Raw genomic sequence first — 23879 nt, 5'->3', positions numbered from 1 at the left:
TACTGCTCTATTCACATACTGAATTTGAAAGATCTTAACTATGTGGCATTTGTTGCAAACTTCAAATACTGATTTTTGTCTCGCTTTTGTTTGCGAGACTTGTGTTAAGTGCTTGCGTGCAACATTGGGTACAAAGTCCAAACATGTGTTTCCCATAAATTTTATATGAAGAGTTGGGCTATACTGATATGGTTGAGTATCGGAATGATTTAAAAATTAAAAATATCAAAAAATCTTAATATACATATTAACAAAAATATTCTTCACTTTTTTCGTTTTTTCAGTTTGAGTTATTTATATACAGTGTACAAGAAAAAAAGAAATATTGAATTACGATAGTAATAAGTTTCATCTTTATCGAATTGTCAGCTGTTTGTACACTGTATGAAGCTCTGGTCCTGATCATCAAGCACTCTTTGATGGTATCATCTATATTGAGTTATTTATATGTCAATACTTTTCTCTTTCTAAAATGACAGATGTTACCATATCTTCACGATATATATGAAGACTCCCCGGATTGGCGAACATGAAAAAATAGAAAAACTAAAAATTCACCCCCTGAGCTGAATATTTAGATTTTTTTATTTTGTTCAATCACAAACACTCTTGAAAAGCGCCAAATATTTTGTTATCCAATCACCACAGTATCGATTGTTTCATTTTGTCCAATCAAAAAATCGCCATTCAATTGTTTAAAAAGACTATCCAATCAAATGAAGGTAAAGCACTTTCATCCAATAAGAAAGGATTCTTTGAAAAATAACGCGTGTCTCAAGTTATTCTTTCGTTTGAGAACTAAAGATTCAACCTTTACAATCAATGATTGAAACAAATAAAGTAATATTACTGCTCGTCATCCAAGGTGCCTAAAAGCCATTAACTCCAGAAATTAGGACCAGTTATTAAAAATTTTTGAAAGAAAGAGAAGATGCGAAACGCAATAGACCGATCAAAGTCTGATTTGCAAAGGAAGAATACAAAAATGCAGTGTTGGGAGCGATCACTAAAGGAGCAAGATTGCCCTTCCGGATAATAGAAGACCTAACAAAAAGTGAAAGGAAGACAATTAAAGAGTGGTGTATGAAAGCCCGAGAAACGAATAATTCAATAGAGGATATAAACTTCAAATTTAAAGTCAGGGGGAGCCCTAGGAAAAAACTCTATCTTAAGAAAATTGTAAACTGAATAAAGAGCGATAAATAGAGGCCCATGTGCTTGCAAACTTGTATAGTATTATTATATTATATTAACCTTCATCATACCCGCCAATCTCATTGGTTGAAATTCAAAAAAGACTTTCCAATGGAGCGACTTACAAAAGACACATAGAAGGAGAGACCACTTTTGCTTTTATTGCAGATTTCAATAAAACATTGCATGGGGAATACTTCTGTCAACGTGTATTATGTGTCATCTGTCAGGGGATGTTAAAAGAATATGAAAGCTTATTTATATAAAAACAAAACTGTACATAAATCTCAAATTGCCTAAAATTTTAGCCAAGTTTTATTTAAAATTGTCCTGAAGCCTCATAACCCCTAACATTGTATTCTGAATAGATTTTCTTGAGAATATCAATCTCAAGTTATCACATTTTTTCTGTTTCAATGACATCATCAACTGAAAATTGCTAAAAATTCAGCCAAATTTGAAAATCCTACTGAAGCTTCATAAACCCTTCCATCTTATTCCCCATAAAATTCCTGATATAATGAGGGGTCAACAACCTTCCAACTCTTCAAACTCAAGATATTGCATTTTGAAGTTTTTCCCAAACCCATGACATTGGCATTGGGTTATTGTTTTCAACGGTCAATTTGCAAATTTTGGATTTTTTTGTGGTCTTTTGCCCAAAGGGTTCCAAAAAGAAAAACAAAAAACAAAAATTTTTTCCAAGGGAAAGTGGGTTTTTAATTTTACAAAAGATTGACACTGCAACGCTAATTTTCACTCTTTTTTTTTGACCACTTTTACTATTGATTGGAAATTGAAAAGGCGGAATCGCATCTAAAGAAGAAAAAAACTGAATATCATTTTTGGGACCCACATATTGTAAATTTACATGTGCAGGCATTTGCCAAAAGAGTGGCACTCCGCTCTCTGTGTAGGTAATTAGGCTCGGCTGTTCTTATTGCTAACTTTTATCCTGTTCTTATTAATTGGATGAAATTGAGGTATTTTAAGATGAATTTATAGCTACCCATTTTTTTACAAAATAAATCGAAAACTCAATCCTCAATGCACCATTAATTGGAGTTTCTGTAAAATCATGTGATGTCACAAATCTTGGATCTTCCGAAGGGAAAGATGACCCAAGATAATCACTTGCATGTTAAAAAGACCCAAAAAACGGCATCAGTGACATAAGTTTAAAGTCAAGTGATGTAGTGTCGAAATGTTGGGACAGTGCATAGGTTTGCATATATCCTAGCCTAGAGGAGTTGTCCTAACAACTGATGTCCTAATGACCTATGTCACCAGAACAAAAATAACGCAATATACATGATGGAAGCCAAAGTAAACAAAAAGCAAAACAAGAAAATACCTTTTTTGCTCAAATTAAATTTATTAATGTGCCTGCATTAGAAATTAGTTCTGAACGCTTATTGACTAGGTGACAGTTTGAGATAATTATGAAATGTAGCTTCTCTATAAGGCATAGATCACAGTTCTTTGAGACATTTCCTTTAAGATGGCGCACGGTTGATGATTTCCCACGGATGATGATTTCCCATGATCGCCATCTTATAGAAATGGCTCAAAGGACTGTGATCTCTGCCTTACAGAAAAGATATGTTTGAATATTTTGGAAAACTCTATATACAAAATATTCAACTCAAGATTGTCAAACCAAAATTTTCACAATCTTTATCCAACTCGAATGCTGTTAAAAATTATAACAAGTTGAAGATTTGACAAGTACTCTAATTATCTAGTTCTAATCTTCAATTTTTAACACTCTGGTTAAAAGTACTTGAAATCCCAAAATTTTCTAGAAATTCTGTATTTGCACCAATTCGAATTTGCAGATTTTGAAAATGGGGATTTACTTATTCTGTTAACTCTTTCTAATTCATAAGAGAGGGGGGGGTCATGCTCTTACTACAAGACATCATGAGTAGTAAGTGTCTTTTTGATGCTAACAATCTCATACCACCACCCTTTACAGTTACTACCTCTAGGTAGTAACTGTTTTCCTTAAAAAGTTTAACGTTACCACCCCTTATTAACAGTTACTACCTAAGGTAGTAACTATTTTCTTGATAAAAAATGAATAACCACCCCAAAATTTACCCATTTTAAAGTTACTAATCTGGAATCTGGCAGAACAGTAGTGCAGGGGCTTATGTATTCTCGCGTGCACAGGTTTGTTACAAGCAAACTAACTATTGATCTGATGCCCTGACCCCTCAAGGACCAAGAAAATTTTGGGTTACAAAATTCTAACACCCCTGTTGCCATGGAAAATGATGTCATTGGTTACCATAGCAACAAAAAATTAAAGTCGTCAAATTCAAAAAAAATTTGTTCCATTCGAAAGAGCATGAAAAACTGGTAAAGAAAAAGGTCACAACCTATATCTGGAAATGCATATATTTCAAGATATTAAGGAAATAAGGCATAATGACGTCATAAATGACGAAAAATGAAAAATTGTCAAAATTCAAAAATTTTGGCTCATTCAAGAGAAAACCTTCCAGGGAACAAAAAATATTACTACGAAAAAGTTTCAAAATCATAAAGAAAGTATATTGATAAAAAATTAATATTTTTTTATTTTTGCCTGTGGAAGGTTGGAGCTTGGGGCACGCCCAGCCCAGCAGATTACAGGCAAAATTTAAAAATACCAATAGCCTCTTTTAAAATGATTTTTACCTTTACTTCCTAGTTAATCTTCTTTCATTTTGAAAGTTAAAGCTTGATTTGAATAGAGCCTAAAACTGCATTCGATTTTAGTGTTGAATCATTTCGAATGCTTTGAAAATATTTGATTTTAAAATCCAAAAAGAGAAGTGTTTACAAATTAATATCAGAAGATGGATACTCCCCTAAAGAAACAGTCAGTTGCCTCCTAATAAACAGTGGGGGATTTCCAGGGGGTAGAAATTGTACATCTGAAAACGTCAAAATAGGGTATATGGGCTAAAATCAGGCAATTTAGAGTGAAAAAAGTACTTTGTGTAGTAATCAATTTCATCAAATTTGAGAAAGAGTACCACCCGCAACTACAGTTACTGCCTATGGGTAGTAACTGTTTTTCTTCAGACTTGAATTTGGTACCACCCTCAACTACAGTTTTTCAAATTTTGAAAATTTAGACCACCACGGTAGTAATTGTGATAGTGTCGGATAGTAACTGCATGACCCCCCCTGAAGAGACCAATAATTTTCTTGGAATTATAGAAAGATTCAAATTACAGAAAGTGTTTTTTTATACAACAAGACAAATGCTAAAAGGACAAATTTTTTCGTTTAAATTACACAAGTTCAATTTAATTAGATTCAAATTAGAGAGACTAGATTGTATAAGTATTGTCATGGTGCGCCATGCCAGTTAAGGCTGGGCCCACTACAACAACATTTTTATTTAAAAGTTTTTCCCCTGATATCGGCCTGACTGCCGTTAGAAGACAGGAGACGGAGTTCATGGAGTAGATCATTGGGGGGGACACAAAATGTTAAAGTCTAATTTCAATCGATAACTCATTATACAATATCCAAACATACAGTTCCATAAAGCATAAATTCAATAAAGTTCAACACGTCGAGAAGACGGGAGCGCACGATCAACTCTGCCTGGCCGGTGCCATTTCCGAACGAACTCTTTACTCCTCCTGGTACCTGGATCTCTTCTCTCATGTTGATACTCCCCGACGGGAGGACTTGCCTCGCCCGAGGCTAAAAGCTAAGTGTCTTTTCTCCTAATAAAATTTCTATCTAACGTACTCAAGGTGAGCTTCCATTCAATGGTTACCATAACTACTAACATGAATAGTAAAATTGCGGAACTATGTCCTCATGACAGTATGTTCAATTTTTTATTTCAGGAGCAATTTTGCACGTTTTTTGGATCAATCCGAGAAAGATAAAACATTAACACCAAGTCGTATCCCAAAACCTGGTCAGAATTTTGAATTCTTTACCTGTTTTTTATTGAATCTTATAATAATTTTTATTCAAATAATTGTATGGGGTTTGTTACAAAAAGTTTTATATTTTGTCTTACGTGGCATCAAAATAAAAAAGCTTTAACTGTCGTTTTTTTGGGAAATTGAGTTATGCCCATACTGATGCTTTATCGATATTTATTTTTTGGCTTAAATCCATCAAAAACCAACCTAAAATGATCTAATTTTAAGCTTTTAGAAAAATAAGAATTTTACTTTCTACTTTTTTTTCAGGGTAGAAAAGCCACAAGTCCAGCGTGGAAACAATTTTGGACTTTAGGTTTTTTTAACACAAAAATATTTCAAATGTTAATAGTTTTTCAGGATTTAAGGAAAAATAATTTAAAGAACATTTTCTCAAAACAACAAAAATGGACTTAAAGCTTTTTTATTATGATGCAACAATTAGCAATCAGATTGATAATTTTGTTTGTTTTACATAAAGATTCCCATTCAATGGAAGCTAAATTAGCAAAGGATAGTTGCATACAAAAATTACATGCTTTACTTCACAATTCATGATTTTTTATCTGTATTTTTATTCTTGACCTTAGAACTCTCACCCAAAGGTAAAAGCAGAGCAAAACAGAGAAGTCAATCAGCAAATGATCAACCTGAAGAACGACCATTGAGTCGAGGTGGCACTCTAAGAGAACAAGAAAATGTAAGTTATCTCATTGATATTGATTTAAGTCATTCTATTAATTATTTTTGAATGTGCCAAGAAAAAAATGTAAAGTCTATTCCAAAAACTTTGTAGTCCACACGTTTTGATACATTCCTCTTGATAATTAATTCGTTTCATTGCGGATGATCTTGATGAAATATACCTTAGGATTTCTTTGTTTGTGATATTAAAAGTGAAACATTTACCAACTCGAAGGCCTGTTGAAATTTCTTCTAATGGGCAATAAAGTTTGACCGTATGCAGTCCACAAAAATGATTTGGGTTATTCATTACTGACTTGGGTATCTTTGTAATTTCCATAATTTCGTTATTAAAGTGATAATATAATAATTATATTGTTTTATATCTTTTCTCCTTCAAGAGCAATGTATCAATGTAGAAATGTGGACTGCCAATTTATTTGGAATAGACTTTAGAATGATGATAAAGTAAACAGAAAGTCTTGTGAAAGTAATGTCTACACATTCAGTATCTTATGATATAATCATTATCCCCAACCAATAAAAAGGATTTACTTATTTTTGGAACAATCTGTGTGTGGGTTCTTAGTGTCCTACTCCTAGCGGTAAAGTATGTCATGTTTGTTTTTCTTTCAGAATATTCTGTCTCTCTTTGTGCACATGATGTAGTTATTTTCAATTTCTTTTGCATTTCAGATAATAAGTGACTTAAAGAAAGAATGTTTTGGATTAAAAATGCGAATTTACTACATGGAAGAGCAGTTGCACGATGCTTTCGCTGGTGACACAGAAGGAACAATCAAACAGGTTCGATCTCCCACTTTTGTTCACTATACACACTACACAGGTTTATAGTTGTGTTATCAATTTGAATACTATTTCATTCGGCTGGGTGGATCTTGGTGGTGTGAATGAACTATGCTTCATTCTTTGTAGTTGCCCTTCCTGATAACATTTTTCAAAAGCAACTCAGTAAGTATTTTCAATGATCGTTATGATGTTTAGCCTACCTTTTGTATTTTCTAGAATATAGAATTGAAGGTGACAATTGAAGAAATCAGGACTGATTTGAAAGAGAAAAGTAACCTTCTGACGCAAGCATCGTAAGTCAGCTTAAAATCTTTTACGAGCGTAACCTTAGCCCAACCTGTTGATTTGCTGCTAGGCTTTAAAACATGAAAAATTGGGTTCTTTTTTAATAAAAGACTCAAAATGTAGATATATATAAGCTTTGAGTAATTTTGGGTATCTGATAAGTAGAACAAATTTTTAAATAAATTCCTATTGCAACCTCTATCTTACTAGATACTAAAGAGTATGTTCATTGCATCAAAACAAAACTTCTAACACTATATTTCATTATTGTATTTTAGGCAAGCGTTAGGGCAGCTGTCAGTTGAGAAAGAACAAGATATCAAAGAGGTAAATGGAATGATATAAATAGCTTGCCACATCTGACACCTTTCCCCCATTGCTCATCTTCTATAAGAAAGAAATCTCTATTTTTGACGCTTGTGACACTGAATGATGTATTCTTTAAGCTTGTATTGTAACAGTTTCGTCAGTTTTAAGCATTTTGGTCTTGCTGAAAACTTGATTTCATGTTTTTATTCTTTTTAGTCGAATGAGAAACATGATTTGGAGAAAAAACAGACCTTGGATGAATGCAATTTGAAACTGAACACTAAAGATAAAGTAACATATGATAATTCTTTGTTTGTTATTTTAACTATTTTTATTTCTTGATTGTTAACAGCCTGTTGTATAACAACTTCGATGTTATTCAGATTCAAGTAAAGATATGTTAATTAAGTGTTCACATGTCTGGTGTTTAAAAAGACCCTATTCACCATAGTAACATGAAAAGACTTATTTTCTTGAGGTCTTTTTTGAAATTGTCACCATTTTAATCGAGATGTTTTAATATGGCAAATAAAACTTCAACTTCAAGTTGTTCTTCTGTATCATTCATTGTAAAAGCATTTGTTTTAGTCTCAAAGGTAGTAAATATAGGGGTAGTTATTATCTTTTTGTCTAATTTAATTAAATATTAGGTATATTAAATACTCTTAGGTTCCAAATAAACGGGGGGTTCGAATAAACGGGGGGGGGGGGTTGGAAAATTTTCTAGATTTTAATAAACGGGGGGGACCTAATTGCCGGGGGGGTTTGGAAATTGTACTTTTGAAACCCAAAAATAAGGTAAAAATAGGCTATAATCAGGCTATTTAGAGCAAAATAAGGGGCCTTCACTTTGACAGCTGAAAATATTCTTAGATATTAATAAACGGGGGGGGGTCCTAATAAGGTCCGGGGGGTTGGAAAATTTTCGAAAAATTAACAAGCGGGGGGGGCAGTATAGAATTAGGAAATCGATAAATTTCGAGGTCAAGAAAGCTCATTTATTGTTTTTTTCAATTTTTCTTCAATTTTAACTTCAAGTCATTCACTTCTTTTGTTTCTATTCCAGGAAATTCGTCGTCTTGAAGATGAGCTTGATGAATTGAAGAATAATTTGGTATAATTTTTACTGCTATCAATTATTTTACTCTCTCATTGTTTGATTCTTTTCTAGTGTTGCAATACAAACAGTGTTTTTGTTTATGTTTTCTTTTTTTAGGATTCGGTTGATGGAAACACAGAGAAAAAGGTATTTGTACTTTGATGAATTATGTTTCTTTGTTTCCAACCACCTCAACAAACACATTGTAGATCACTCAAAAATGTTTCTATCCAGGGCAAACAAGTTTTTTTCACTGCTTGTATGAAAGATTTAACTGCCATCTTACGCAGATTATTACTTTAATAAGTATCTTCATTCTTCTCTCTTAGGACCAAATTATTGATGATAAAGAACGGTATGAATTTGATTCCTTTTGTTTTAAAACAAAAATATATCCCATATTTTACAAGCAAAAGTTTATCCTGGTAAGCTTACAACTAATCATCTTTTTTATTTTTATTTTGACGCAGGAGTTGATAATTTTCTTGGTTTTCTGCTTTTGTTTAGTGAAATCCAAGCATTGACAAAGGAATTGAAAGCCAAAGATGCAAGGTTTGAGGTTCGTTAATCATCTCATTAAAATGCTTCTTGCTGTTCGTTTCGATCGAATTCACCCCTTTAAAGCTCATTGACCCTTTCATCTTTTTGTTCTATAGAAGTTACAGAAAGCAAAACAAGAAAATGATGAAAGACTAAACGCTGAGGTAAAGTTTTTGGAAATTTCTCTAAAGTTGCTGTTCTTTTTCGTTTATCAAACTTCTATTGAAATTTTAAACTCCACCTTCACTTTTTTGCCTAAAAGCCCTGATAGAAACAATCACTAAACCGTCCAAAATTTCAATACCACGGGGACACTCAAGTTATTGGACCTACCCCGGTGGGGTGGAGGTCCTATAAATTAACCTGTGTTCGTTCGTCTGTTCGTCTGTTACCAACTTTTCTCAGGATTGAATCATAGGAATCTTTTGATTTTTGGTAGAAAGGTGCAAAATGGTGGTGGCCAAAATGTGACGGAGCCCGATTTTCGAAAAAAAAATTATTGGGGCAAATTTCAGCCGAAAAACGGCTAAAAAACGGGTTTTTTGGACTTTGTGAAAAATTGGATCATTAATTTTTTCTGATTTTTTGAATGAAAGTAGGGTACCATCATAGGTAAAAGATGGCTCAAGCAGATTTTTGCAAAAAAATTTTGTTTGCTCAAAAAAACGCATGTTTATCTATAAGAATCACTATTAATAAGCATACATCAATGTTCTTAGCCAAATTACTCAATTTTTTAATGAGATAGATGTTTTTTTGCTCACGAAGTCCTGAATATGAAAGAATATTTCAAGAGCATGAAATTTTGATTTCTAAACGTTTTTTTATAAGAAACAAATGACTAATTTTAATAGATCGTCACTATTTGTGCTCTGAATGATTGTTTAATGCTTGCGCTCACGTATATATCAATTATATATGTGTTAAATGCATAACCAGGTAGGTCCATAAAAACGGCTAAAAATATTAATAAGCATACATCAATGTTCTTAGTCAAATTACTCAATTTTTTTATGATATAGATGTTTTTTTGCTCATGGGGCTTACTTTTGAAGAATATGTGTGTTTAGACATGAAACATGGTTGCTTGGTGTGTTTTTATAGAAAATGGCCAATGCGACATTTTTTATAAGCACATTATCAATTACTTAGGTATTAGCTTTTCTCGAGATTGGCTCTTTCATTCATTATGATCTTTTGCACAAAGATGCATAACTATAAACCCTCGAATGTGACGGAGCCCGATTTTCGAAAAAAAATGTTTTTGGGCAAATTTGGGCTAAAAAACGGCTAAAAATGTTAATAAGCATACATCAATGTTCTTAGTCAAATTACTCAATTTTTTTATGATATAGATGTTTTTTTGCTCATGGGGCTTACTTTTGAAGAATATGTGTGTTTAGACATGAAACATGGTTGCTTGGTGTGTTTTTATAGAAAATGGCCAAATGCGACATTTTTTTATAAGCACATTATCAATTACTTAGGTATTAGCTTTTCTCGAGATTGGCTCTTTCATTCATTATGATCTTTTGCACAAAGATGCATAACTATAAACCCTCGAATGTGACGGAGCCCGATTTTCGAAAAAAAATGTTTTTGGGCAAATTTGGGCTAAAAAACGGCTAAAAAACGGGTTTTTGGACTTTGTGAAATATTAGATCATTGTTTTTTCTGATTTTTTTGCATGAAAGTAGGTAAAAGATGGCTCAAGCAGATATTTGTAAAAAACTAATTTTTCAGCTCAAAAAACGCGTCTTTATCTATAAGAATCACTATTAATAAGCATACATCAATGTTCTTAGCCAAATTACTCAATTTTTTAATGAGATAGATGTTTTTTTGCTCACGAAGTCCTGAATATGAAAGAATATTTCAAGAGCATGAAATTTTGATTTCTAAACGTTTTTTTATAAGAAACAAATGACTAATTTTAATAGATCGTCACTATTTGTGCTCTGAATGATTGTTTAATGCTTGCGCTCACGTATATATCAATTATATATGTGTTAAATGCATAACCAGGTAGGTCCATAAAAGTATCACTTGTTGAGAGCTAGAATAGCTGAACAGATTCTTATGATTTTGTTTTGATTCGAAAGGTGCTTTGTTATCTTACCAATTACTTCCATTTCTAGGTTGAAGAATTAAAGGCTTCATTAGAGTCCAAAGAAGTCAATTTGAAGGTAGCTTGATTAATAAACTTAGACTATGATTTCTAGATTATGCTTATGGTATAACTTTACAGGCGCTATTGATATTTTTGATTCATGAATTTGCAACTTAGAGGTTGAAGGTGTATTATACCATCGCGAATGTTAAAGATTTTGTCTTGTACATCAACATCCTGATTAGTTAGATATAGAATCCCAAACACTTCCACCCAGGCACTATGGTGATAGACTCTCTACATTCACTCATATATCATTCTCTCTCAATCCGGCTGGTAATCGAAGTTTCGATTGACGTCAAATGAGCTTAGTATAGTAAAGGTCAAATTGCAGATGTAGAACGATAAACTTGGTATACATAGTTAAAGGTTGTTTTTTTCGGTTTTTCATCAAGAACTTTATTTGTATAATTTCTTTGTTTTGTGCAGATTCTCAAAAGGGATGTTGATAAAATGGCTGCAAGTCCAGAACGTTCTAATCAACATTACAAGGTAGACTATGTACCGTATTATATTTTCACATTTTCTACACGTTCATCTCTCACTTTATCTTATTTTTGGTTGTGTGGCAAAATTTTGATGGAAGTTCATTTTGTAGCATATTTCAGTTTACTAATCTTTTGTTTTACTAGAAATTATATGAAGATCAAGGTCGTGAGATTCTTGTGAAGACCAAACAACTGAACGACATTACTAAAGATTTCGAAAAGAAAACTAATTTGGTTGAGGTACCTATCCATGTTTTCAAAGCAGGTGGATTTTCGTCTCATCCATCCAGTTTAGCAAAATTTAATGAATTTGGTTGAATCGTTTGTTATAAAACTAACTGTTGAAACAATGTAGTATTCTATATGCTCTGATTCTGGTTTGCAATATGCTGTTTGGGTCACTCCATTGTATGATGTAACAGAATATTAAATTGCACACTTGTATCAATCAAAAATTGAATTGCATCTGACTTTGTTACATGTTGCTATGAATTGTTTTGATATTTGATAACGTGAGATGGGCTTCCCAAAGTTTCTGATGAGGTCTTAAAACTTTATTTTTTCAGGGTTTGAAAGATCATATAAATGGAATGGAAAAGTCAATGAAGGTAGGTTTTTTAAAAAGGGTTTTGTCTTAAATCAATTTGTTGCAAATATTTTGGTTTGCGAAATGCGTTTTCAAAAATACAGGGTGATTAAAAAAACCGCACCCCTTTGACTTTTTTAACGTAATTTTTTTCTGTTAGTTGTATAGCCACACAATATTTGACACTCTTTCTCTTGCAAAGTTGGAGTCAAAGATTGAACTTGTTTACTGCTTTTGCAGGTCATGCGTTCAAACCTTCATGAAAAAGAAATGGATAAACAAAGAGTCGTCAGTCAACTTCAAGAAAAACTAAAGGTTAATGAGAATACCCAAATTATAAATTTTTTTCTGTAAATCCAGATAATACAATACCACCATAATAGAAAAAACGGTTAATACCCAAAGTTCATATCTATTTCTGTAAATATGTGTCATATAATACAATGCTTCATAGTTCGAACATATTTCTGGATTCTTCTTTCAGAACTATCAAAGCTTGCTGAATCAAAAAGATGAGGAGGTTAGTCTGCATGGAACTTAGTATACTTGGTCCATGATACTTTTAGTTTTTGAAAACTTTTTTTGACTCCAATTATTCTTTGAAAGCCTATACCTATCTGGATGTTGATATTTTACTTGTTGGTATTTTCGGCTATGTTTAATCTCAAAGCTTAATGAGAAGAGTGGGATTTTGATAATGTCACGAGTGAAGAAATTTTAAAAGAATACAGAAGAATGAATGAGGGCAAAAAAAGGAACTTTGAACAAAATCAATTAGCTTAGAAAATTTCTAAAATTTTTAACGAGTGAGGTATACTTTTTGGGTACCCGATAGAGGCATACAAGAATTTTAGATCTCTCTCTAGAATAAAGAATTCTTTTCATAAAGCCCTTTTCATTTATATAATTTCATATTTTTATTTTTTTAACAGAATTCAGAAAAGTCAGAGTCGTTGGAATCCATGAAAGAAACTATAGCAAAATCAAATCAAGAGGTTTTGACTTTTTTCTTTTGTAATTGTGTGGGGCTGGCTTTTATAACGACAATATTTAAAACGCCAATAATTCAAAAAACACCCGAACACACTTTTCCTCGTGTATAATTATACCGAAGATCATTCAACCTTCTAATTATTTCATAGCGCCTCCAATTTCAACTCCAATCCTCTCAAGAAAAAGATTCGCAAATGATTGAGTTGAATGTAAAAGTGAAGCAACAGCAGTTCGAAATCGAGGTAAAAATGAATTTTAAAATAAAGATAAGATTCTGTTTGTGATCTGAGCTTATTTTGAGTCATTTTTACTCTAAGGGAATTCATTTAATTTTTCAAAATATCTTTCTTTTCAGAAATTGAAATATTTATTGGAAGAAAAAGACAAAGAAGTGCTCGTAAGCCCCTTATGTAAAATACTTTCGGTTTTTCTTTGCTCGTTATCTGACCAAAGGAAAAGCGTATCGAGACAATCGCTTTCTCCTCCTCAAAAGTCTTTTACATTCAAGTTTTTTTCTACTGTAAGGATTCTCAGTAAAGAGTCCCATATAACTCAACACTATTTTTTTCCAGTATTTTGGGAATAAGAATCTCCAATTAGAAGAGGAATCGACAAGGGAACGTAATGAGCAACTCCAATCTCTCGAACTTTTGAAGCAAGATGTCAAAGAGAAAGTCGCCCGTCTTCAAGCTGCATTGGATGGGTCACAGAAAAGCTATCAGGTATTTTCCTATGATCATTTGAAAACAGTAAAGTAGCTTTAGAAATACGAGCAAAGCCTTTTTCAATCTTATGTTTTCATCGCTCAAATTCTTGAGATGCCTTGAGAGAGTTACCAATAACATATGAGGAATCTTATTCAGCATTTATTAGAAAATTGTACAAAAATATTTTATTAACACTTTTTTTAAGTCTTTACAAGGCAGATTCAATCAGATGATGGATGAGAAAGATAAAACAATCGAAAGTGTAACTGGTGCTTTAAAATTTAAAGATGCCCTGATTAAGGTAAATAACTGTATGGTCTTTTCACGTGCACCTAGGTCGCGATGCTACCACAGATACACAAAACATAAACGCCGTAAAACGCACTAGTGACTTTTGCTTGCGCGATGGCGTAAGTTAAATTGCAACCTTAGTCGAAGGTAGCTGCCTACTCGTTGACGTTTCACGCGATGACCTCACTTTGTGTCAATTTTCACCACTTCATATGTGTAAATAGTGTGCAATATTTTCCGAGGCTTTAGAAGTGTAAATTATACAAAAAACTCGTTTTCTATTCCACTTCAAGGAGCTGTTGGCAACACCATCTGGCTTGAATGAAGATCAAGAAGCTATCACCAAAAAGCTTCAAAGCTCGTTCCAAATGCTTCAAAAACGATCCGAGGTAAGAAATCTTTTAGAACTTCTAATACCCTCAAACCCGATCTCCTGTTTTTTTCAAAAATCCCTGCTTTTCCCTCCCAGCCTCCCGTTTGGATAGTTTGATAAAGCCAATTGTTTCTCCTTCATAGGATCAAGAATTGAAGTATTTAGATCAAATGCAAAACAAAGATAATGACATTCTGGATTTGACCAATCAAATACAACAAGCATCTCTTACCAACCAAAAATCACAAGCTTTCGTTAATAATCTGCAATCTAAAATCAAGGTAAGTTTTTCCTTTCATCGTTGATTTCTATATTGAAAGCTTTCCACCAGCGATATTTAGTACACGAGCTAGGCTGCTAAAATCCTCTAGTATGCTTTGTTATCAGAAAACGCTCAGATAAACACGCTACACGCCGTCTGAACCTGTATCAAACCGATACACGCAGTCTAGTCATCAGCTCAATGTGCTCATTGAATCTTTTCGGAATCGGTTTTGTACTTGTGCGATTCTGTATGCAATTTTGTATTCTGACTGCTTTTGAATTGGTAAGTCATACATCAGATCCTCCTTCCATGTTATACTTTACATATTTTTTCTATAGGGCTTGAACGCAAACGCTGACGAAGATAATGAAATTTTAGACAAATTGAGGAACTCGTTGAAGAATGCAATCGATAAAGAGCGAGTAAGTTTATGAGCATTTTGTGGTCATTCTTTTTCATTTTAATTCTCTTGTGTTTAATTGTAGAGTTCTACTTCTTTTCACGAATAAAGTTAGTAAGCATTCGTTAATTTTTTCAGCAAGATTGGAGAGACTTAAGAGACTGCTTTGATCTTTGATCTTTAATTTATTTCTCTCACAGGCTTCAAGACAAGATTTGGTTGAAATGCTGAATGAAAAGGAGGAAGAAATATCAAAATTATCAGTCTTCGCACAAAGTCAGAAGAATCGTATTGAGGTATTAATGTTCTTCGTGTTATTCCTTTTAAAGGTAAAAAATTAAATCCTTAAAAAAGTGTACAGCCCGAAATCGAGCTTTTTAACTTAGATCTTTACACTACAAAAGTAAGTTTTTGGCAACAAATAAAATGACCTTTAGTTTTGCTGTGTACCACTCTTCATAATTTTCAGGTGGAAATAATATATTCAAATTTACTTGAGCAGACTTGAGAATTGTTTACGCTCCCTGGCTGACACGATCTAGATGCTTTTGTAGTGTGTCTAAAGCTAAACTTCTCGTTTATCTCGATTTTCATCATTGGTTTTGTTCTTTTTTAGAATTTCCACAACAGTATGAGATCTCTGGCCCGTCAGCTACCTGAAGAGAAGGTATATTCTCAACTTCAGTTGAGCTACAATCTGACAATGTCTGTCTGTGTGTCTGTCACAAAAACTTTAGGGCAGCCTGGAGACTTCAAAAATGATTGGATTTGGCTGAAATTTGGCACACTTGTTCCTTGGGTGAATATCTGGGGGTGTTTTTTTCATTTTTTAAAAATTTTGATTTTTGTGGCCTGAGGACGAGTTTTCGTCAAAACGAGGCTAAAACTTTGGGGCAGCCTGGAGACTTCAAAAATGGTCGGATTTGGCTGAAATTTGGCACACTTGTTCCTTGGGTGAATATCTGGGGGTGATTTTTTAATTTTTCAAAAATTTTGATTTTTGGGACCTGGGGACGAGTTTTTCTCCAAAACGAGGCTAAAACTTTGGGGCAGCCTGGAGACTTCAAAAATTGTTCGATTTGGCTGAAATTTTGCACACTTGTTCCTTAGGTGATTATCTGAGGACGTATTTCTTTTATTTTTCAAAAATTTTTAATTTTTGGGGCCTGGGGACGAGTTTTCGCCAAAACGAGGCTAAAACTTTGGGGCAGCCTGGAGGCTTCAAAAATTGTTCGATTTGGCTGAAGTTTTGCACACTTGTTCCTTGGGTGAATATCTGGGGTTCTACAATTGGGCCTATGATTAGTTTGAAGGCACTGAAGTTGAGCCCAGTGCGTTGCGCACGTTCAACTATTTATCACAATTAAAAACAACTTTCTTATCGGCTTTTAGTTTTTAGGTTTCTGGGGGTGATGTACAAAATATCAACTTTTTTTCACTGAAAATCAAACTAACAGTCTGATCTTTTTTTAGTGCAACAGTATCATTGAAGGGTTGTTCAAAGAAAACAATACTCCTGACATTGTACAAAAGGTATTCTTCTTTTAAATTCTTGTCTTTGAGTAGATTCAAATTTCCCAACCTACATCACAATATGCTTTAAACCAAACTCTTTGGCTCCGATAGAGGATATACAAAAACATATTTGATATTGGTAAAAGAATTTCGGTATTTATTTATTTATTTAATGGCTTGTCTCTCAGATTGAAAGTGATGTTCACGAAGAACTAAAATTGAAGAATCAAGAATTGCTGTCGTTGCTCAAAGAAAAAGAAAATCTTGTGAAGGTAAGATATCATCCGTCGATAAATCGAAAGATATTTTTGAAATAAAAGAAGTTTCAAATACCCTTTGTTTTGAACCTGTTTGAACTGCACACTTTGAAATTGAACTGATTGATCAAACTGAATGTGTTATGTTGTTTACAGTCTTTGGTATTTCCACCATAGGATCTGTACAAAATGCTTCATGAAAGTCAACGTAAGAAGAATGACGTCATCCAGCAACTAGAAGATATGAATGTCACCTCTAAACAAGAACACAAAGTATTGATACGATTTTTATGCCTGTCTTTCTCGATCGAAGCCTACTCACTTCGAAGAACACTGGACAACTTTCCCATTTTTTATTAGGAGGTCATAGATTGAATAGTGTTTTATTGTATCAAATGACAAGAATAATGTTTCTGAATTTCATTTTTACAGGATTTGAAAGACCAACTTACTGCACTACAAAAGAAATCAGAAATCGATTGTATTTCGAATGAGAGGAAAATCACCATCAAGGATCAATCCATACAGGTTTCGAATGTTATTTATGAATTATACAAATGGAAAGCTTTAAGTTATTGTCACCTCTAAACTTTCTGCAATTCTTCTCATGTGATAATTGACCTGAAGATTAAAAACCATCAACTATGTCTCATGCGGTAGTTTTCAAAGCGTGAAAATTTCACTGGTTTCTTTCTTTTTGTTGCAGGGCTTGGCCGATTCAAACAAAGAAAAAGATGGAATCATTTTAGACTTACAGGTACTTAAAAAGCGTAAGGTTGAAGATTCGAATTTTTTTATACTTTCTTTGGTTTGTCATCAATAATGATGTCATTTTGATTCTGTAACTCAATGAATTTCCAGATGGTTATTTTGCTGACTTAACTTTTTAGGGAAAGAGGCAGCTAGAGAACACAGCATCTACAAGGTATCATTTATTCAGCTGTAACCTAACCTGACCTGGACTGAATATAGTAATTAAAAAAAATTCCAATGAGATCTATGTTAGTACTATGAAACAAATAGAATCACAGAGTGCTCGAAAAAATTTAGCGAAATATCAGGAAACAAAGAACTAACTTACAATTGCTACACGGTGTTTTATGCTGGCGCAATCTTCAGACAATGCAGGTGTATTGTAGATTTTATTTCAAAATGTTAGTACTAGCCAGTTTTCTTTGGCAAAAAAAGATTAATATTATTTACCTCGGGCTTCAAAACCTGTCAGATAACCTGGTTATTTTGCTTGCTTTAGGAAAGAAATGGATGACTTGGAAGATATTTGCCACAGCCTAGAAGATGAAAAGGTGGGTGCCTAACTGCCTCAAATAATCCACACATATTTTTCCTTCCAATCTCATTATTGAATACTGCTGCTTTTTTCCCTTCCTGAGCATTTGGTAGTCAAACTTTTTTTATTTATCTAATAATGTCTTCTTTCTTTAGATGCAACTGCAAGCTGAAATGGACTTATTGAAACTTTCTAAACAATCGTTGCAGAACCAATTAGAAGGAGCATACGATCGTCTTTCACGACAGGTACAAAAAAGTTGTTTTTTTACCGGTCGACAAAATAGTTTCAAATATGATGCTGGGTTTGTGTATACAAAAAGCTAAAGCTTATTTGAAATTTCGGTTATGTTTTTCTTGATCCCTAATGATTAGGGCTTACATCTAACAATGAATTTCAAGGAACGATAAAGCATTGACTTATTGTTTTTGTTTGAGTATTTTTGTTGTTTCACACAGGGCACACCAGATTACAAAGACACTCTACTACACGAACTGGAGGAGCTTGTACATGCTGCTGAAAAAGAGAAAGAGAAGTATCAAACGTTGTCAGAGAAACTGAAAAACAATCAGCATCCTGAGAGGTAAGGTTTGATGTCGTTGTAAGGGGGCACCTGAGCAAAGTGGGTTACGGTATGTTTTGTGTTTGGTCGTTGTGATAATGTCTCAGAAATCCCTCAACGAGTTTCAAAAACCAATCTACTTTGTAAAAGCATCACAAAATCACAAAAATGGAAAATCTGCTCTCTCAAAGGGCATTTTAAGAATATTTGGGAAGAAAAATTGGCCAAAAACTAGTTGATTTTGTGAATTCTTTTCGTATTTATTTGACCAACGACCGGCTATTTTGATTGAACATAAGGCTTCACTTTTAAAATAATGCTTTACTTTTTACAGTTGTTTGAAACTTTTGAAGAACGAGATTGCAGAAGTGGAGCATTTACGAAGAAACTTGCAAAATATTTTGTTGAACGTTATGAAGAAACAACCGGAATTGGAATCCTTCAAAGAACAACTGATCCAAGAAAATCGTGAACTCAAATTAAAGTTAAAAGAAATGCCACCGAAGGTGAGACTAATTGTTCGGTTTTTCCACCTTTCTTCCCTCTTCTCTTATTTTGATGATCGTCCTTAATAGATCAGTGAATGGACTAAGGAGACTGGTAAGGCTGTTGCTTTTGTTACAACGTTTTCAAAAGGGAATAGCTTTTTTATGAAGACCCTTCTCAGTGTAGCAAACACCCAAAGCGTGTCTTGACGTCAGCGTGTCTTCATGAGTGGCGCCCAAAGTCTTCTTTGTCTCACAATATTGATATTTTTCTTTCACCTCAGTCTCTAGACATCAGCGCCATCATCGATGAAGCGGAGAGTGAGAGTCGATCACTGAAAGAAGATTTAAAACGATGTGAGTTAGAAGCAAAACAACTAAACACACAACTCGACACAATGAAACTCGATTACGAGCAACTCGTACACAATCGAGACCAAGAGATCAGTCAAATAACGGACCGAGTTAACGAGTTGAAACAAGACAAAGAGTTGTTAACTCGACAACGTAATCAATTGAAGAGCGATTTGGCTTCGTGTCACCAACAACTTGCATTGTTGAATCAACGAGTCGAAGAAGACCAGGGAGAATGGAAAGATGTAATCGCTGAGCAAAAAGTTGCCATCGATTTGAAAGAGGTTTGTTATTCAGTTCTTGTGCTTGAGTGTCTTAGCTACTTGAGATTTGGACCGCTGTTTCAATGATATCACATATATAGGTTTAGAAAAACATGCAATCTTGTTTGAGTGTTCCTTAGCATGTTAAGCATCGAGTGGTGTATTGAATTTACTTCGTATTTGCCGCTCAATTATTGCTAATACTACAAATTTTGCAGCATTAATATTTTTCTCATTCTTATGTTTTAGAAACAAATCGATGATCTTCGGAACGAGAAAAATGAGCTGGAAAGCAAACTAAGTGAAACTGAAAGCGATTTGAAAGCATTGAATGAAAATCTACAGCGCATGCGTCAACCAGATGTGACGTCATCAGAAAAGAAACAGCTGAGTCACGCTCTTGAAGAGAAAAAACGTTTGAAAAAGGACGCCAAGGAGTTGTGCAATATCAACGATCGTTTGAGATCCAAATTGAAAGATTTGACGAACAATTATGAGACCTTAAAGAAAGATAAAGATCATGAGAAATCGAAACTTCACGAAGAACTACAAAAAGCGTTGAAGACAGTTGAAACACTTCAAGATGATATCCAGAAGCGTCAACGAAATTTCGATTTAGAGAAAAATGAGATGGAACACGAAACTGCAACAAAAATGGAAGAATTTCGAAAAAGTTTTGAGAAAGAGAAAGAAAGATTACAAGAAAAGGTGGATGAACTGATCAAAGTGAACGAGCTCCAACACAACTTGACATCCCCCGAATTGCAACAACTTAGAGATGAGAATTTGGCTTTGACGTCCGAAAACAATCAATTGAAAATCGAACGACTTGAGCAGAGTCCAAGAAATAATGATTTTAAAACGGTGTCATTGCGTTTAGGTAAGCATGTTATAGGTGAATTCACCTCAAACTTTATATATTATTTCATGAAATATTTACGCTGTTCAAGGATGTCGCTATGGGAACGGTGGCTAAGGAGTGGACAAATCAGAAAACAACCATTTGCATCGCCTTTCGTGAACTTCATTTTTCCTTTCATATACTCGATTAATGGCGTGCTTGAGTGTCAAATACGACCGAAGTAAGCCCATATATTCCATCTGCTTATAACAAAGGGAGCATGTTTTATCTGTTACTTTCAGGTGATTGCCAACAGCGAAATAAGAAGTTACAGGACGAACTCTCTGCAGCATTAGCCAATCAAAAGCGTCTCCAACACGAAGTGGAACAGTGGGAAAAATCTGCCGGTAAAAACACCAACGTTGACAAAGAACTTGAGGATTTGAAGCGCGTGAAAGATTTACTGGAGAAACAGTTGAGAGAAGCAAAAGAGTCTGAAAACTCGATGAAAGAACAAGTCACTTTGTAAGTTGACAGGATATTAAATGCTATGCTATCTGTATCTTGTTTCCGAATCTCGATATCTCGATGACCAGACTTTTCGCCACTAGAAAAATAACATCGTACCAACTTCCCACTGTAATTCCTTGTCAATCTTATTAAGCTGGGCTATCTTGGATTCCTGAAATTGTTCAATAACAACAACAATAATTAAATGAGGTTTATAAACGAAAAATCATTTTAAAGATTCGTTCCGTTGATTTAAGAGACGCTGTATTTCGCAAAATTTATTCTGTTTTTTAATTTCAGATCGCAAGAAGTGGTCACTTCGAAAAACAAAGCAATTTCAAATCTCCAATCCAAAATCGATTCCATGGAATCTGGTATCGGCCAATCATTTTCTCCTCTACAAACAAGTTCACATCGTCACAACATCAGACCAGAAAGTAGGGAAAACTCGTCCCATTCCCCTGACGATATGTCACTCATTGCACAGCATATTAAAGAAATGCGTGAACTCAACAAACAATTACAAGAAACGCGTAAAAACAACGATGCACTTCGTCAACAACTTGAAGAGCGCTTAAAACACGTCGAACATGAAGCCAAAATGTTGAACGACCCAGAGAATTTGCAAATCACCTTGATCAGAGATAATGATTCGTTGAGAGAGAAATTAGCGGAGGTCGAGAGTCGAAACGAAAAAATGAAGAGTCGAGTGGATGAGTTGATGACCGACAAAGAGAAGTGAGAATAATTTTCAGTTGATTTTAATTAAAAAACGGACACAGCATAGTGCTGCGGTAATTGCAATCTGGTTTTGGACTCTGGTTCACCTACCATTGTGTACTAGGGTCAATACTAGCTCTCGTCTGATTATTTTTCGAGAAGCCATCGTACATTCGCTAGAGAGTCTGTATAACAATTTAACAATAACTTCAGACATTCTCACCCAATTACTGACAATTTTACCAACTTCATAATATTTTACTTTTTCAGTGACAAAGAGACGATAGAGACATTACACGTCGAACTCCACGAATTGAACAATATTTCACATAATCTGAAGTTAGAGATGGAAGCATATGATCGTCTGGTCAAACAACTTGGCATCTCTAGATTCAAAGGTGTGACTTATTCTTTAAACCTCTGGTCCTGGAGAGCGTGGGGGTGGGGTACTTAGGCAAACAGGTGACGGGTATGTGCGTGCAATAAGTGTATCCTTTTTCATGCCTCAAAAGTCCCTACAAATTCATAGGTTAGTCTCTCAAAGGGTCCCAAGGTCGAAAATTTCCTTCTCAAGGATCACTTTTCTCTGGAAAAATCATCCAATATTTTGACACCAACCGCCTCGCAAACCTGGTATTCCCCGGTCTTCTGGTATCTTTTTGTGTGCTCGTTGAAGCAATTACTTAAGCTTGACTTGTAATTAGTCCATCGTGTTATATTGATTCAAACTTTTATTCAATAGAAAATGAAGAAGAGTCTAAAGAAAAGAGCGACCATCTTGACAAAGCACTTCTTACGGCGTTACTGGAAGAAATACGCGATTTGCGAGAGCAACTTACCAAAAGCATCGACGCTAATATCGCTCTCAAAGAAAAACTAGAGAAAGAGCTTGGAAGGCCAGTCTCTATTTCTCCTCTGGTTACCCCATCTAAAGATCCAAGCATGTCTGCCAAGCGAAGTTTATTTTCGGCCGTGCTGCAAAGCGTCAGTGTGGACGGTGGAGGAAATAATCGAAACGAAGAAAAGGAAAAACCGAGAGTACACTTTTCTCCTTTTGAAACGCCTACCAGAGATTACAGTAAGTTGACGCTAAGTGTCTTTAACATCGATGGGTTAGGCTATGGCCCAAATTTGCAGGGATTATTGCTCTATGAAGCAAAGAATTCTGCTGGAGTGGTACTTAAAAATACACCCTCCCCTCACAAAATTTTTGTTATTAAATCAGGGTGTTTATGTATATTTTACTTTGTAATACATAAACATTTTATGATGATTGCTTGTGATTTATTTCCCCTTCGTTATTTATCCTTCCTAAAATGGAAGACAACTTTCCAAGTAGAGTTTGTTTGAGTATTGACCTTATTATTAAATTTTCACTTGCATTTTCCAGACATCTCTAGCGATCGTGACATATCTCACGAATCAATCACCAGCAACCAATCACCGCACGATCGCTGTCAGCTGATTGGTTCATGGGCTGATTATCGGACCGTATTGGACCAAGTGAAAGAAGTTATCTCATTGGTTGTGACAATGCATAAACGTATTTCAACAAAAGAACAACTCAATCAGGTTTGCCTTATCACATACTAGATGAACTTGACGCTTTATTTTATTCAGAATATATGTGAAGACTCTATCCAAAGTCTTTCTGGACTCTAACATTCACTGTGCATGCTTTATTCAAAGGCACCAGCTGCTGTTATCAGCTCTTGTGTCCTAGATATCTTGTACTATGAATGCACTCTAAGACTATGTTCAGACATCACGGTTCTAAAATTTTTGGACCTACCCCGGTGGAGGTCCTATAAATTAACCTTTGTCCGTCTGTCCGTCCGTCCGTTAGTTACCAGCTTTTCTCGAGATTGGCTCATTAGTTTTTTCTGATTTTTTGCACAATGATGCAAAATGGCAATGCCCAAAATGTGACGGAGCCCGATTTTCGAAAA

At 34.4% G+C, this 23879-nt stretch overlaps 2 protein-coding genes across 2 annotated transcripts in view; one reads left to right on the top strand and one right to left on the bottom strand.

The window, feature by feature from the left end:
• The window catches only part of LOC136804983 (choline dehydrogenase, mitochondrial-like), a 291737-nt gene that overhangs the window by 212408 nt on the left and 55450 nt on the right, over positions 1-23879 (bottom strand). The gene's annotated exons all lie outside the window — the stretch shown is intronic.
• Positions 1-23879, top strand: part of LOC136804967 (putative leucine-rich repeat-containing protein DDB_G0290503) — a 35000-nt gene that overhangs the window by 6777 nt on the left and 4344 nt on the right. The window contains exons 2-45 of the mRNA XM_067061498.1: positions 5052-5125; positions 5726-5835; positions 6516-6626; positions 6846-6922; positions 7193-7241; positions 7440-7514; positions 8290-8337; positions 8440-8469; positions 8652-8677; positions 8830-8881; positions 8979-9026; positions 11001-11048; positions 11462-11524; positions 11665-11760; positions 12087-12128; positions 12347-12421; positions 12591-12626; positions 13039-13101; positions 13249-13341; positions 13455-13496; positions 13672-13821; positions 14012-14107; positions 14391-14486; positions 14614-14751; positions 15074-15157; positions 15336-15431; positions 15752-15802; positions 16609-16668; positions 16839-16922; positions 17085-17180; positions 17340-17435; positions 17614-17664; positions 17798-17832; positions 18160-18211; positions 18351-18443; positions 18654-18778; positions 19092-19263; positions 19527-19880; positions 20109-20739; positions 21003-21225; positions 21511-21948; positions 22201-22328; positions 22673-23008; positions 23321-23502. Coding sequence (XP_066917599.1) covers positions 5052-5125; positions 5726-5835; positions 6516-6626; positions 6846-6922; positions 7193-7241; positions 7440-7514; positions 8290-8337; positions 8440-8469; positions 8652-8677; positions 8830-8881; positions 8979-9026; positions 11001-11048; positions 11462-11524; positions 11665-11760; positions 12087-12128; positions 12347-12421; positions 12591-12626; positions 13039-13101; positions 13249-13341; positions 13455-13496; positions 13672-13821; positions 14012-14107; positions 14391-14486; positions 14614-14751; positions 15074-15157; positions 15336-15431; positions 15752-15802; positions 16609-16668; positions 16839-16922; positions 17085-17180; positions 17340-17435; positions 17614-17664; positions 17798-17832; positions 18160-18211; positions 18351-18443; positions 18654-18778; positions 19092-19263; positions 19527-19880; positions 20109-20739; positions 21003-21225; positions 21511-21948; positions 22201-22328; positions 22673-23008; positions 23321-23502 — 5125 coding nt within the window. The remainder of the gene's footprint in view (positions 1-5051; positions 5126-5725; positions 5836-6515; positions 6627-6845; positions 6923-7192; positions 7242-7439; positions 7515-8289; positions 8338-8439; positions 8470-8651; positions 8678-8829; positions 8882-8978; positions 9027-11000; positions 11049-11461; positions 11525-11664; positions 11761-12086; positions 12129-12346; positions 12422-12590; positions 12627-13038; positions 13102-13248; positions 13342-13454; positions 13497-13671; positions 13822-14011; positions 14108-14390; positions 14487-14613; positions 14752-15073; positions 15158-15335; positions 15432-15751; positions 15803-16608; positions 16669-16838; positions 16923-17084; positions 17181-17339; positions 17436-17613; positions 17665-17797; positions 17833-18159; positions 18212-18350; positions 18444-18653; positions 18779-19091; positions 19264-19526; positions 19881-20108; positions 20740-21002; positions 21226-21510; positions 21949-22200; positions 22329-22672; positions 23009-23320; positions 23503-23879) is intronic.

Source organism: Clytia hemisphaerica, unplaced genomic scaffold, assembly GCF_902728285.1.
Source record: "Clytia hemisphaerica strain Z4C2 unplaced genomic scaffold, Clytia hemisphaerica genome assembly, whole genome shotgun sequence".
Lineage (NCBI taxonomy): Eukaryota > Metazoa > Cnidaria > Hydrozoa > Leptothecata > Clytiidae > Clytia > Clytia hemisphaerica.
Note: the sequence above shows the minus strand (reverse complement) of the source record. Positions and strands in the feature narration are given on the sequence as shown.